The sequence below is a fragment of the Anolis carolinensis genome, unplaced genomic scaffold (assembly GCF_035594765.1).
Source record: "Anolis carolinensis isolate JA03-04 unplaced genomic scaffold, rAnoCar3.1.pri scaffold_11, whole genome shotgun sequence".
Lineage (NCBI taxonomy): Eukaryota > Metazoa > Chordata > Lepidosauria > Squamata > Dactyloidae > Anolis > Anolis carolinensis.
The window spans coordinates 13,507,481-13,522,316 of record NW_026943822.1 but is presented as its reverse complement, the minus strand read 5'-3'; the positions used below and the strand labels follow the sequence as shown (position 1 = coordinate 13,522,316).

General features: G+C 39.2%; 1 protein-coding gene across 2 annotated transcripts in view; it reads right to left on the bottom strand.

Annotated features, from left to right (window-relative positions):
- arnt2 (aryl hydrocarbon receptor nuclear translocator 2) overlaps window positions 1-14,836 on the bottom strand; it is a 56,320-nt gene that overhangs the window by 40,430 nt on the left and 1,054 nt on the right. For both annotated transcript variants that reach the window (XM_062963425.1, XM_003225902.4), the window contains exons 2-5: window positions 10,108-10,219; window positions 6,586-6,633; window positions 3,298-3,511; window positions 520-733 (exon numbers count right to left, since the gene is read on the bottom strand). In XM_062963425.1, coding sequence (XP_062819495.1) covers window positions 520-733; window positions 3,298-3,511; window positions 6,586-6,633; window positions 10,108-10,219 — 588 coding nt within the window. The remainder of the gene's footprint in view (window positions 1-519; window positions 734-3,297; window positions 3,512-6,585; window positions 6,634-10,107; window positions 10,220-14,836) is intronic.

Sequence of the window (14,836 nt, the reverse complement as noted above, 5' to 3'; positions counted from 1 at the left end):
ACTAAATTAGTCCTTCACATTTGCACAGGACCCCATGAAAGGGAAAAAATGCAAACAAAGGAACTGGGTTTTTTACCTGAGAAAATTTCTCTGTTAGAATGTCTAGGTCTTCTAACTTTCAATGTCCGCTGGAAGCTGAACAAAGAATTGCACTGGGAGACCTAAATATTCCTAGAAATGTGTTTTCTCTTGAAATCTCCAGCATGACTCAAGAAAGTTAATCACAGTCCAACTGGAAGGTCTAGCAATTCCTGGAGAGAATATTTTTAATCAAGCTCCATAAATCATCAAATTCACAAGTCGTTTGCCAGTCAGATAGTCCCTCAGGCATCTGAGGCACTACCAAGAAATAATGCTAGCCAATGGACATGAAGATGGTACTGGCCTCTGGCAACTGGGAAAATTGCTGAGTGCCCATATCAGATAACCTGGTAACACTGCATCAGGGCATTTTCATTAGAGACAGTGACAATATTACAGATCATTACAAGGAAACTCACACCTCAAAAGAAAGCTGACCTGTCATTGAGTTCTCAGAGGTACAGAGCTGCTCCCTCAACTTCTCCACATCATCAGGATGAACCTGCTCATAGAGGGTGCTACCAAACCATTCGGACTGTGGCTGGTTCAGAACAGGAGTAAGAGAGTCGGACACATAGATAACTCGGCCCGTTTCAGCAGCAACCACAAAGAGAAAACCGTCCGCTGCTTCGAGGATGAGGTGTTTCAGTTCCTTGCCAAGAAAACAAGAAGAAAGTATTAGCAAGCCAATGAAACGTGAAGTAATTTCACAGGGCAGCAGAACGTTTTGTTGTTGTTGCTATACAACTCAATATACTTCATTTGTAAGACCAGATCTTACCCCATAATGTGCTAAAGTGTACTTTTAAAAAAAGAAAACAACATTATACATTTCTAATCACACACCTAGGTTTTAATTTCTCTTTCACTAATTTGAAGCTATTAATTTTAGATGTATGGAACCATTCCCGATAGCTGCCATTATTTCATTTCACTGCAGAACATGACACCAAAGTTATTCTGGAAAAGTAAGATAAATAGGGGGGCTAAATCTTCCCTAAAGGCATCAGATTCTGTCTGATCTTGGAAGCTAAATAAGGCCAGACCTGGTTAGTGTCCATGTCAGATAACCTGGGAACAATGAATGGGAGATGGCCAACTAATACCACATGCTACAGGCTATATTTCAAAGGAGCTGGCAAAACCACCTCTGAGTATTCCTTGTCTAAGTAAACCTAATGAATTTCAACAGCAACACACATATAACATTAAAATAGTCATGAATAGCTGCAAAGATTAGCTTTGCTGCCACTACCCTTGTTCTCTCCACAAAGACCCCCATTTGCTATTCTGAGCATTAATTTTAGAACAAACAAAAACACGCTCCAAAGTTCCTTAATTATTTCCTTCCAAAACAAACACGGAAGCCTATTGTCTAATAAATAGCAAATTCTAAGAGGTCCCTGTGCCAAGTGTTTGAATACAGAATTGTGCTCTGCCAAGGCCTGTTCTACTATTAGATAGAATGGGTAACAAGTTTTAGAGTGTGAGCAGTGAAAGGCAGCAAGGTGTTTGTGAGGAAAGAATGACAGGGGCCAGGTGACCCATCCCCCTGCACTCCTTCAACCAGTCCGCTGGTCTCAATGTTGAGGATGCCACTGTCCTTCGGGTTCTTCTGTAGGACCAGATTCTGCTTAACAAAAGGTTCTCAACACTGCATCCATCTGCAAACTGTTCACTTCCCATGAGCTGCTAGGGTCTCAAGAAGGGTTTTCAGACCAGGCTTGGCTTTCGCTTTTATAATTCACACTCCTCTGTATTTGACAGGCTCTTCCACTGCAAGCCTACCTATCTACCTACAGAAGATATGGCTTTTTTGCTGCTTCACTCAGTCTTTAAAGGTCTTTCCTCACCTGAGGCTTGAAGTTTGCCAGCTGGCATTGATGTTTTTCTTTCAGCACAAGCTAGAAAGCTTTTTCTTTCCTCAGAACTTCTGGGTCATTCTAGTTGCACCAAAAAGGGAATTCACTATGCTGCATGGCTACATATTATTTTATTGCAATATGATTTTCATCTTTCTGCTTGACTGGTTTTACATGCTGTTTTGGGACTTGAAACTGAAGACTGGCTAACAAGCACTTGTAGCAGTGCAAACTCATACAAACTTCATTTTAAGAAAATCCATTTTAATTTTATAGGGCACAGTAGAATTGAATCTGGCAATTTGATTCTAGATTTTGTCCACTGCTGGTTTTTCAGTAGTAGAGGACTGATCCTTATATAGCACAATGTTAAAATTATCACTCTCTCTAGTCTACAGTGCAATTTCAAAAATCAAAATGGTCCATTTTCATTTATATTGTATTTCGGTCAAGCTTTCAAGCTTTCCATAGAAGATGGAAGGTTAAAGGACAATGATTACATTCAGACATAATGCCTAACTACATTTAAATACATGGAGCATTACATTTTCTTTCCTCTTTTTGAACTTCATGCTTCAGTGTTGCATTATCCATAGTCTGATATGTCCTATCTCTCATCTTCATCTCTTCTCTCTCACACACACAAATGCAATGCAATAAGAAGGACTATTCTGTCTTTTCCTTCTCCCCCATGCAAAGGTATAAATTGCCTGTAGCCTCCTGCTGATAACATTCCATGAATGAGTAGAGTTAATTATATTCTCACTAAAACTTCCATCTACAGTTAAATGCATTGGTGCAGTTACATGTGCCTGTGCAAGCACATATGAACAAACAACAGTTTTTCTGGTCACTTAGATCAAATGGAAAAGCCATAGCTCAGAGCCGTACACAAAGTCTCTCTCTCTCACCCCTTAAATTTTTATTCAGCTATTAAAATTTCTTTCAACAACAAATGTTAACTACTTAAGAGGCAATTTGTGAGAGAGTTATATGCCAATCCAAACTAACTAGATGCTGGATAATAATAACAAATAAGGGTTTTATTTAATAAGCAAACTATCATGGCGGATGAATCCCGATGGGAAGGAAGTTCCACAGCTGAGGAAAAAGGTATGGAAATTACACAGGCACACAAAGACTTTTCTTGATATATGACAATTTTAGGATGTCATAAGATGTGTTTGTACATTCCTATTTCTGATCAACTAAAGGAGCAATGGGTCCAGATGGAAAATTCATCCTGTCTACAAAACAACAGAGCTCACTTTTCCAACTACAGCATCTAGAACACAATGGCCATTGCAGTGCCTCAAACCACCTTCCGTACTTCCACACCCATGAAGCCACCCACCTGCTCAGTTAGGAAAGAAGGTTTATATGCGCCATCAGTAGATTTGTTCCCAGTGCCCCTCATAGACTTCATGTGTGACACTGCCATGCGGAGAATGGTCAGCTTGTCAGGTTTGCGCGCCAAGGCGCTGCAGGTGGGCACCATGTCAGAGAGCTCGGTGATGTACTGGGTCATCTTGTTCCTCCTGCGTCTCTCGATCTCACTATGGTTCTCCCTAAACGCACATGAGAAGGAGCAAACCGAGAGAGAAAGCGAGATGCTGTCGGTAAAAGATGTGGTGCTTGGAAATCATTACAATTGATCAGAGCGTATTCAAAAGGGCCAAGAAATGGAACCCAGAGGACAAGGCTATGCAGAGAGGAGAAGGCTAAATTCTCAACAGTTCCCCCTGTGACCTATGGCACTGCTGCAATCCTAGATGTGACTTTGTGGTTTTCACTTTGGGCAGGCATACAGAGAATTGCACTGTAAGTTTACTGCAGAATACAAAATTATTAGGTTATGATTAAGCAGTTTTAGCCAACCAACCCAAACAGAAGTTGGGAAGTAATTTTCTTGGACTGAAATTCCCAGAATCCCACAGCCAATATGGCCTCATGTTCACTGGGAAGTCTATAAGCCGAAATTGTTACTTTTCTGGCCCTACATTTCATACTCTCCAACATGTCACCGATAAAAACTGGGACACAGTGCAAAGGTAATTGCACCCTTTTAACTCTATCTGGTTCACAAGTTGTTGTTGGACTACAAGTCCCACCTTCCCAGACTATTCACCATGCTTATTAGGCTCTGATAGACGTTGAAGTCCAACAACCATAAATTACCCACCCTAATATCATATGTTCTCCACATGAAAAGAAGTGATGACCATCAAACAATGATTGGGAATAAGTAACAATTCATGGGGAATAAGAACTGCCATTATGCAGTGAATACTTTGCAATTTTCATGGCATTTTTCATGCATATTAAGGGCAAAGAATTACTGCCTTTAATTAGACAGGCTGAAAATTTACGGCAAGTAATCCCCAAGCCAAGTGATTTCTTACAGGCACAGAGCACACCTGGAGCTCCCCTGCCCACAAAGCCTTAAAATTGCAATGGAGGAAATAGATCCACTTTCACATTTTCTGGCACAGGCAGATCTTCCTCCTCCACTGAAATGAACAGGGTGGATCTCTACAGGCCGGGGAGCTCCATGTATGCATTGGAGTACACAGGAGCTCTGCACGGAGGCTATGTATGGCTGAATACTAGTGTTAGGTCCCACCTGAAGTCCAATCTGAGCTTGGCAGCAGGCAGGGGGTGGGCAAAGAGTTTTTAAAAAGCACTGCAGGAATCTCAAAGAAGTTTTAAGGAATCCAACTTCCTCCCCCCCCCCCCCAAACACCATCCCACAAGTCTGGTTAACATGACTATAAGTGAAGTTGTTCCCCGCCATTGAAACAATCTGCACAAACAAATCTTACTTTGCCAACATATTCTCTACATTATCATACCTATATATGCATTTCTAAGTGTGCTGGCCATGTAAATATTTTAATGAATTCATTTAGACCCAGGCAAAACACAGCTTGATTCTTTAACATGCATAAATTATGAAGCTAAGCAGATTCTCTTATTTTCGGTTCATACTAATTTTGTCAAATCCATGGGGAGGTGTCCAGAGAAGCCACCACCTGGAAACTGGAAATCTTTGTTCCACCACCCTCTAGCTTCTGATGACTCCGTAGACATTGTTGTATACATAATTTCAAGTGAAATGATGTTTTTAGAAAGCTAATTTCTACACCCAGACATAGTTGTTTTACATCTAGAACCAAAATCCTGAACAGTCATAAAGTTCTACACAGGGCGAAGTACATGTCTCCCTCTCCCAATTCAGTTTTTAAGCTACTGTAGCCTTCTACCTAGAGATCACTACAGAAATATTTATTAGTGGTTTGAACATGTTTGTAATTCATAGCATTTATGAAGGCAACTTGTGGAGAGAGAGTAAATGTTACTCAGTAATGCTGAATATTTGAACAGTCCATGAACATGACTTGCTCTCTCTTTCAAACACCATCCTGCAATCCATTTGGAGGAAAAGACCATTTATGTGCACTTACAGTGTCCAAGTTTTAGGTGATACCTGACGGGTAAAGAAGCCTGACAAGCCCACTGCAAGAGAAAACGAGCTCAGCTGCAGCAGTGATGTCTCTGCTGCAAATAGTAAGATATATTAACCACAATTTGGCATGTCACATGTTACATGTTACCTTTGGAACATAGCAAAAGCTAAGGCTTAATGCAGGGGTTAGATTTTCCACAGATCTTCTGCTGCCCCCCACAAAATGATCGGGAGATATCATTTTACAAACATTTCAGGCTTTATCATGATGTTGTCAAAAATGAGCAATGGGGGAAAAAAACCCTGAGCTTGAAACCCATTTATGAGATGCTGTTTTCATGAAGCCTATTTTTAAAACCGCAAATGTGTCAAACTGGCATGTATAGGTGAGTGATAGAAGGAGAGCAATGAAACTGTAAATATAAATATTGCTTTGTCATTTCATTAATTTCAAGAGGAATTGCTGATGCAGGCTGTGGGAGGACAGTGCAATAAAGCCAGAGTAATAAAAGCTTACAGAAACTGACTTATGATAAAAAGCACCATTCTGTCTCACTTCCTCGAACAGACCAATATACTGCGCTGTGCTTTGTCAACACAACAGAAAAATTATTTTAGTACACAATCAATCTACCACCTTGACGTCCTCCATCTTGGCACTAGGAAGAAAGGGCATAAATTCCCTAACAAAATCAACACTTAAAATAGTGCCAGGCTGATTTTTCATGTGTGATTGTAATAATTATCAACCACTTTGATAATCTGAAAAGGGTTTCATTTCATTCTGGGAGAAATTAATTTAAAAATGGAATAATAAGAGTATTCATTGAAACTAGAGATGACAACACCATATTAGAAGAGGCTGTTTCTTCCAGGTGCTTGAGAAAATGAGAATGCATCTGTTAAGAGATTTTCTGCTATGACTCATGAATCTAATATCAAAAATTTGTTTATATGCAAGTCTGGAGCCAGGGCTTTTCAATATTGTTGTATTTTGTTCAAAGCCATGCAATATTAGGTATAATATCAGGTATAAATTATGCAAATATATGCAAATCAGACCTATTACATTTCATATGATTTATCAGATACCTTAATCACAATAAAATCCTGTTACTACATGTAAGATGTTTCAACACCATCTTGAAATAATCTGAGTCTGAATTTTCAACGTACCTTGAAAATTTGCTGGGCCCTTCACCATCTTCGTCATCAAAGTCCATTCTGAAAAATGTTAAAAGTTTCCTGAATGAGTCAAACTCACTGAATGAAACAAGTGGTGGATCATTTTACCTTCCCATTTTCGTAACTCTACTAAACTTTCCATTTTCACTTGCTTTTTTGACTAACTGGTCAAGATTTTATAAATATCCCTGTTCAAATAACTTTTTCTTATTGAGAGATATTATATGATGACACAAAGCCATGATGGGAAGCAACCAGAAATGTTTATCCAACTTGTGACATTCCCTCTTGCAGAAGACCTGTCATCCAGTTTCTCCATTTTTTGGCAGGCAAAGGCATTTTTTATATAGGCAGGCCTTTGGTCTTTGAGTTACGGTGTGGAATGAACTTTCTATTATGTTTTTATGTTTTCATCCAAACTTAAATGTGTTTTCAACTGTTGTGATTTGTTTGTTTTTTTAAATGGAACTGTTTATGTAATGCTTTGTAAACTTTTGTATCATCTAGGCTTTCGTGTACAGTACTCTATGTTGCCCTTAATGTGATGTGAACCAATGTAGGTCCTGTCCTGAAAGAAGGTCAAGATTTAATTTAAAAGGCCCCAAGATCCCCAGCCAACATGCCCATATTGTGGGATGATGGAATCCAGAAAGATCATGAAGGTAGCCAAGGGGGAAGAAACCTTCCTTTACTATCCTGTCGTCTTTTGGAAAGCAAAATTTGGGACCACCTTTGAGTACTTCTGGTTCTTTCAACTCCTTCCAGCGGCATCTTATTAAAAGAGAAGCCAGTTATAACTGCTTGGAAGCTGATGAGCATCTCTTACCTAGAGTCTAGCCTATAATTACAATTTGCTTCTGACTGATCTCACCCCGATTCCTGCTCAGCGTTTATGCTTTTTTCTTACAATCTAGATTCTAGACAGACAATCAAATTCCAATGTACTCAATGCTTCCTGATTACTGGCCTGTATCTTAATGTGGGTATATGTAAAAATCCTACAAACCCAGAATGATGAAATAGAGAAAACTTATACAGGCAATCTCCGAATTACAAACATCCGACTTAGAAACTATTCATAGTTAAGAACAGGAGTTAGACAATATGAAGTGAAAGAAATCTACATCTAGGAAGGGAAATTCATTCCTGAAAGAGTTATTGTGGGGAAAGGGGGTCTCCACAGAAGGTTTATCACCAATATTTGTTTCCACAACAAGCCAAATTTTCCAAAATTTTCACAGGGACAGAAAGTGAGATGAAATCTTTTGAACAGGGGCAGATAGCAAAACAAACACCATAGTAGTGTTAACCCTTCCCTATGCTATCCAAAGCATGCACAGCCTGGATTTTAAATACACACACACACACACACACACACACATATAGCCATAAATAATGAAAGAACGCTCACAGGTAATTTGCCATATTCAACAGGACAAGAGGTACAAACATACCCATACAGGCATCAAAATTCCTGATTCATTGCCACCAAGGCAAGACGTCTTGTAAGAGACACCTTAGCTATTTTTAGCCCTCTGAATATTGTTAGGCTGCAATTCCCATCAGCCCTAGCCAGCAGAGCAGGGGTGAAGGATCTTGGGATTTGTAGTCCAATAACAAGAGCCATACATGCTCTCAACTGTCTTAAGCACTATGTTACATTCATTCATAATTGTGCCTTCAAATTTTGACCAGGTTTTGCCAACTCACAGCCATTATTTGTTGGACAGGAGAGATGGGAAATTGTGTGTTTTTCATTAAATCCAGAGTTCTTTCTGAGCCCCATAATTTATGTTACTTCTTGCAATTATATATTGGTGGAGAAACAGTGGCCTCCAGTGGTCATTTTAATTTGCTATAAAGCGAGCTCAGTCAATGTCAAAGATACCTTGAAGTCAAACCAAGTCCTCTCGTAGGTCTTCAATCATCACATCATTTCTACCAGGAAAATATCAATCCTGCAAGTCTTTTTTTTTTTTCAAAACAAGCTCTTCTTATTCATACACAAATTAGATTTAACTAAATCTCACTCATATGCTTTAAAAATAACAGTACATCTATTTAATATCCAAAATACATGTTTTGCCAACAACTGTTCTCATATAACAACACAAAAGGAAACCATAAAGATTATCAACATTATCTTGCTTCCACAAGTTCTTTGTAATAGCAAGCAGACATAAAGCAATTATTCCTATCAAAAGAATTTCAAAAAAGAAATAGATAGTACAAATTGTATATAGTTTTACCTCAAGGTCTACTTATTACATAGCTTTTAGAAATGTGAAGAAAGATATAGATTAATGTGTTGTCCTAAAATTCATCATTCCGTAATTCATTTTCTCATTTTTTCCAGAAAAAGAAAAGTTTTAGGGTAAAACAAACTTTTCTTGGCCTTTACATTTCTAGGTGCCCATATTCTGTTACTTGGAAAGAGGCAGCTGTAACCATCTTAGCACTTACAGCACATGATGGTGCAGCACATTGAACTGCTGAGATTTTATATGGACATGTATGCAAATTATAAATTACGTTGAATGAGACTTAATTGGGTTGAATCTAGGATCCGTCTTCCACACAGATCTGCTTCTCATCCAACAAAGTCCTTTCATCTGATTTTACTGAGCAAATGAATACAAGATAACACAGAACGTAATAAATATTTTTGTTAAAAGTTTCTAACCTTTATGGTAACAAAAACATTTGTTTTAATCAGTGTAGACAATGTCTGGTGGCAGCTCAAATGTCAGAGACTTATCAATGAGCAGGATACAAGGATCTTGTTTAGCATCTTGCACAAATAACAGAAGTGCAATTTTCCTCAATCTGTGTGCATTGCAGAATCCATAAGTCTAATTTGTTTAAAAAATTGCTTGCTAGTGCAGATTATACACTGCTTTCTAATCTGCTGGCTCCCAGATCTGCCCAGAACAGTGGTTTGCAACCTGTGGGTCCCCAAATGTTTTGGCCTACAACTCCCAGAAATCCCAGCCAGTTTACCGGCTGTTAGGATTTCTGGAAGTTGAAAGCCAAAACATCTGTGAACCCACTGATTGAGAACTACTGTCCTAGAACAATTAACCTCTACTTTGAAGGATAACAGGGCTATCCAAGCCAATGTGTAGTGATGGCAAATATATGTCACTTCCAGAATTAGAAACTTCATGTCTCCAATTCCAGCCATGATAGGTGCTTTGTAAATCAAAGTATCTTGGGAGTCCAGGATTCCACCATCACTATGGTAAAAATTGCAGTAACAATTCTGCAAGTTAGTTCAGTAATACCTAGGACACCAACAGCAATCGGTGATGTTAAAATTAAAATTGAGAGCATGCGATTAAGAGGCAAGCCTTGGTGTTTCAAAAATATAATAGTCAGGAAGTTGTTATTTGTTATTAATTGTTTCCAAGCTCTGCAACTGCCAGTGACAGCTCTGGCACCTTCCTCTAGCTTTAAAGGTATGCTCATAAAATAAAATTTCAACATTATTTTGAATCCATGAAGTCAACTTACCCCGAGCGCCTCTTTCCTCCTCGACCAGGCACAGACCCTGCCATTCTTACTTGCCCCGCAGCCATTGGTGCCACCGGCAACGTCACTGGTCCAGGTATGTCTGATGCCATTTCTGTAACAGAGACAGAAAACAGAGGAACAGTTTAGCATGATGAACTCATTCCAGAATAGTCAGATTTTTGGACCTGGAATAGTCTCTCTCATTCATCTTGACCTTATCTTACAGTCCTATTCCCATGAGAATAAAATAAAGAGGAGGAATATTGGGTATGATATCTTAAATGGACGAATAAGCAAATACATCATTTGGAATGTATTTATGGCTGGTATACTGTTGAGAATATGCAACATCATAAACCAATGTACAATTTTGAACAGTTTTGAACTGTGGAGTTGCACAATGGATGTATTTCTAGGAAAGCAGCATTACCATACCATAACTTTTTAAAAATGTAACATTTCTGTATTTCTGTATGCTTTGAATTAATAACTCTCTTCAAAACAAGCCATTTTACATGAATGCAAATACAAACTATAGCTGATTCTAAAGTAAATTGACATCATTTTTTAAAAGGCAGACTTCAAAGATAATGTGATTTGAGCCATGAATGATAGTCTTGTAACCTCTGTATAACCAACAATCTTGCAATTTAATACTCAGTAATTTGTAGATGGGCACGGTAGATGAGTGAAGAAATTAGCTACAAATCCTTTACTATAATGAAAGCTTCATAAGAATATCTCGTGTAAAAGACAACTGTAAATTTAGTCCTCTCCTACTCATCTAGCAATCATCAAATTAACATCAAAATAAAATAAAACTGAACCCTGCAAAAGAACAATGAATGAAAGTCCTTACTCAAAAGTAAAAATTTTTGAGTAGAAACCTCAGAGCTGAGGCTTAGAACAGAAGGAAAAAATCTTAAAACAACAGGTATGCTATAGAGGTTACACTAAATCCCTCCCTTTCCCCATCTCCCCCTTCAGACACACACACTGTTCTTACAACAAGACTCAGCATGGCTATCCAGACCCCCGTATCACATCTCCCACCTGTATATAAGTATGACCTCAATGATATCGGTTTATCCTTGGGATTGAATCCTCCTTTAAAAGGAATTCGTGACAAATACTGGAAACCTTTGGGAAGAAATACAGCCAAATTGGTATTCTGCTCAGAAAGTGTCATCACAGATCTGTTTACCTTAACTGTGGACCATGATTCAGCTGGTGACAAATGTCTTGCATACTGATCAATTTATTGTGAAGTGGGGAGCTATCACCATTTTCTAAGTTAACCATTTGTGTTCTGGAGGTAGAAAGAATTACGGGAATGCATTTGGATGCCACCCAGTTATATATTAAAATTTGGGCATCTGCTAGTCCACTTTCTCGCTATCCAGATGAATCTGATTATTTGGCAAATAGGTTACTCAACACTGCACAGATACCTCACCCAAAACTATCATTTGCATTGCAGTTTGAAGCAGGTACCAAAATGTACCCTCTGATTGTCTTGATTTGACAAGAACAGTTCCAGTTAATCCTCTATTGTTCCATCTTTTCAAACACTTTTTAAATGTCCCAGTTTCCCTATCCTCCCATTCCCCTTTGTCCCCAGCTTACTTAAAAGTATACTCAACTAAAGGGGCAAGAGGAATCTTACAATTCCCAGGAGGCTCAGGCAAAAGCAAGAGCTCCAGCCTCTCCTAGTTTTGGTGTTTGCCTATATTTATAACTTTTTCTATCTTAAGCACACTTTGATGTTGCTTGACCATGGGTCTCCTGGTTTTTACCTTTGAGGTTTAAGAGGACATGAACTGGTAGTGCTCCTTTCTGAGTGCCAGGCACAGTGTTAGCTTTTCTAACCTTCACAATGGTATCCTCTACAAATAAGAGATGAGACTGCCATTCTCTATTCCAAGCATGTCACAAAACCTCAGCATTTGTACACTTCAACTAAGACTCCAAGCAGTTCTTCTGATAAAAATTGCTAGTCTCCCTTCTCTAGGCAACCTTGTGTTTTCACCGGCAATCCACATCCTAGGTCTTTAGCCACACCTGTTACATTATGACCTGAGCCCTGGCATTGAACATCAAGGCTGGTATCTGCTGCAAAAGCTGACACCTTCAATATTCTCAACATGTTGATATCTTGCTTGATTCTGATCTGCTCTGAGTGGAGGATCTTGGTCATCTCCTTGACCCACAATAAGTTTACTCTTGTCATGATAGAGATGGAAGCTGACTTCCAGGGCCAGATATGGCCTCTTGGGTTCTTTTGAAGCCTGTTTCCACCTTCCTGTTTTCTATGGCCTTCACAAAATCCCCTCCATCTTTAGCATTTATTGAGAAAAAAGGGCTGTCACAGGTCCATTGAACAATAACAGCTAGAGCTTATCTATAACCTTGCTTGACACATGCAAACGTATAGATCAATGCTATGGAATCTGGGAGCTAGTTTGGTAAGACAGCAGCACTCTTTGGGAGAGAAGGCTAAAGATCTTGTAAAACTACAGTTCCTATGATTCCGTAGTATCGAGCCATGGCAGATAAAGTGGTGTCAAACTATATTCATTCTACAGCACCCATAGGCAGCATAACCTAAAAGAAGAGAAAATCACTTCCCTGCTCAAGTGTACATTTGGTACTGGGGAGGAGGAAGGCAACAGAATGAATGGGAAGGCAAGGATAATGAGGAATGCTCTGTGAGCCAATGCAACTTTGTGAGGGCTGCACATAAATACTTATCCAAGGAGTGCAGACCTTCAATTGCTCTTGAGCTAACAGTCAAATACAAACAAAACAGAAAGCTCCTTTTTTGGAGGCTTTTAAACAGAAGCTGGATGGCCACCTGTCAGAGATGCTTTGATTATGCTTTTCCTGCATGGCAGGTTGGACTAGATGGCACAAGTGATCTCTTCCAACTCTGATTCTATGATTCTACACTTACACAATGTATTTCAATCAATGTAAAATGTGTGTCACCTCGTGTTTGGGCATAAGGCTCTCCTCTCCTTAGGGGACCAGCTTGCTGGCACTTTCACAGCTGAACAGAACTGGGTCTTTTAAAAGTACCATTTAACTACTCCAAAGTTGCTGTAGAACAATGTAATCATTTATATTTAAACAATAGAAAGCGAGAAGTGAGAGAACTGCTGTTTAATCCTCTGCAATTGCTTTTAGAAATTCTGGAACTACACAGTATAGCTGGAAAAAAAATGAAAAAGGAGAGCTTTGATCAAGGAATAAAGGAAGGGGGAGAGAGAGAAAGAAAAGGGAAATGAATGGGGGAAGAGCAAGGAGATGGAAGAAATAAGGCATTTTAGCAAAGGACAAGAAGGATCGGAGAAGCCAGAGGAAATGAGAACACACAAAAGGAACAAGCAAGGTACAATATGAGACCTGGACAACAGATCAAAGAACGAAGAATGAAACACAGGAAAACCTGTTTCATCAGGATGCAATAATATCTGCAATATCCTTAGTTGTTTGCACTAAAAGAGCTTTACTTTTCCTGTGAAACACTACCATACCAGCAAACCTCAATTAACAAAACCTCTGACAAAGAAGCTCCCTCTTTATAATATTTTATGACTGGCCACCCCCCCTCTTCAACACTGACATTGGGAGGATGGTAACGGAAGCTGGAGAAACGCATTTTCTGAACCAGGTTGTAATAGCAAGTCTTCAATAGACAACACAATAAAATTTGAACTGGGGTAGAATAAAAATTCTACCATAGAAGTATTTGCTGATTGCAGTTTTTGGATTATGTCCCAATAAAAAAGTGTGTTTGAGAATATACATTTATTCCATATGACTGTGCAGCGAAAGAGTAGCTGATATACCCCAAAAGACTATATCTGTCCAAAAGGACATGACATTACATTTAAGTTAATTGAAGATCCTTTCTCTATGGATCCACAGGAACTCTCTGTGCATTTAGAACTAGAGGCTATTGAATTTCAGTGAAATAAACACAGAGAAATCAGCCTTGAAGACTTCTACAAGAGTTTGGATAAGGGAATGTTTAAAAATCTGCAAGATAGTGACTCAAAGCAGTTCACAAATTCAATGCCTCACAAAATACAAAATGCATCACATTACTAAAATTGCATATAACAATAGACTAAGACCAGTAAACTATAAAACATCGGACACAAACAAACATAAAACATAGAACATTCGACACTGCACCAATCCCAAAGTTATCTTGACTGCTTCATCTCACTCTACAAATACTTGCTTGAAAAGCCACATTTTAAGTAATTTCCTAAACATCAGGAGGGAGGGGGCTGATCTGATCTAGCACGGGAGGGAGTTCTACAGCTGAGGGGCCACCACCGAGAAGGCTCGGTCTCTCATCCTCACAAATCATGCCTGCAAGGGCGGTGAGACCAAAAGCAGGACCTCCTCAGACAATCATAATGCTCTAATTGGCTCATAAAGGGATGTGCAAAATACTTGGAGGGCCAAAGTTTTCCCATGCCCGTAATAGCCCCACTGTCTTCTGCTTTGGTCAGGCCTCACCAAGAATAATGCTGTGTTCAGTTCTGAGCAACCCAGTTCAAGAAGGGCATTAAAGTAGAGGCTGGGTGGCCATCTGCCGGGGGTGCTTTGATTGTGTTGGGCTGGATGGCCTTTGTGGTTCCCTCCAACTCTATTTATTTACCATATTTATATCCCGCCTTTCTCTACCCCAAGGGGGACTCAAGGCGGCTTACAG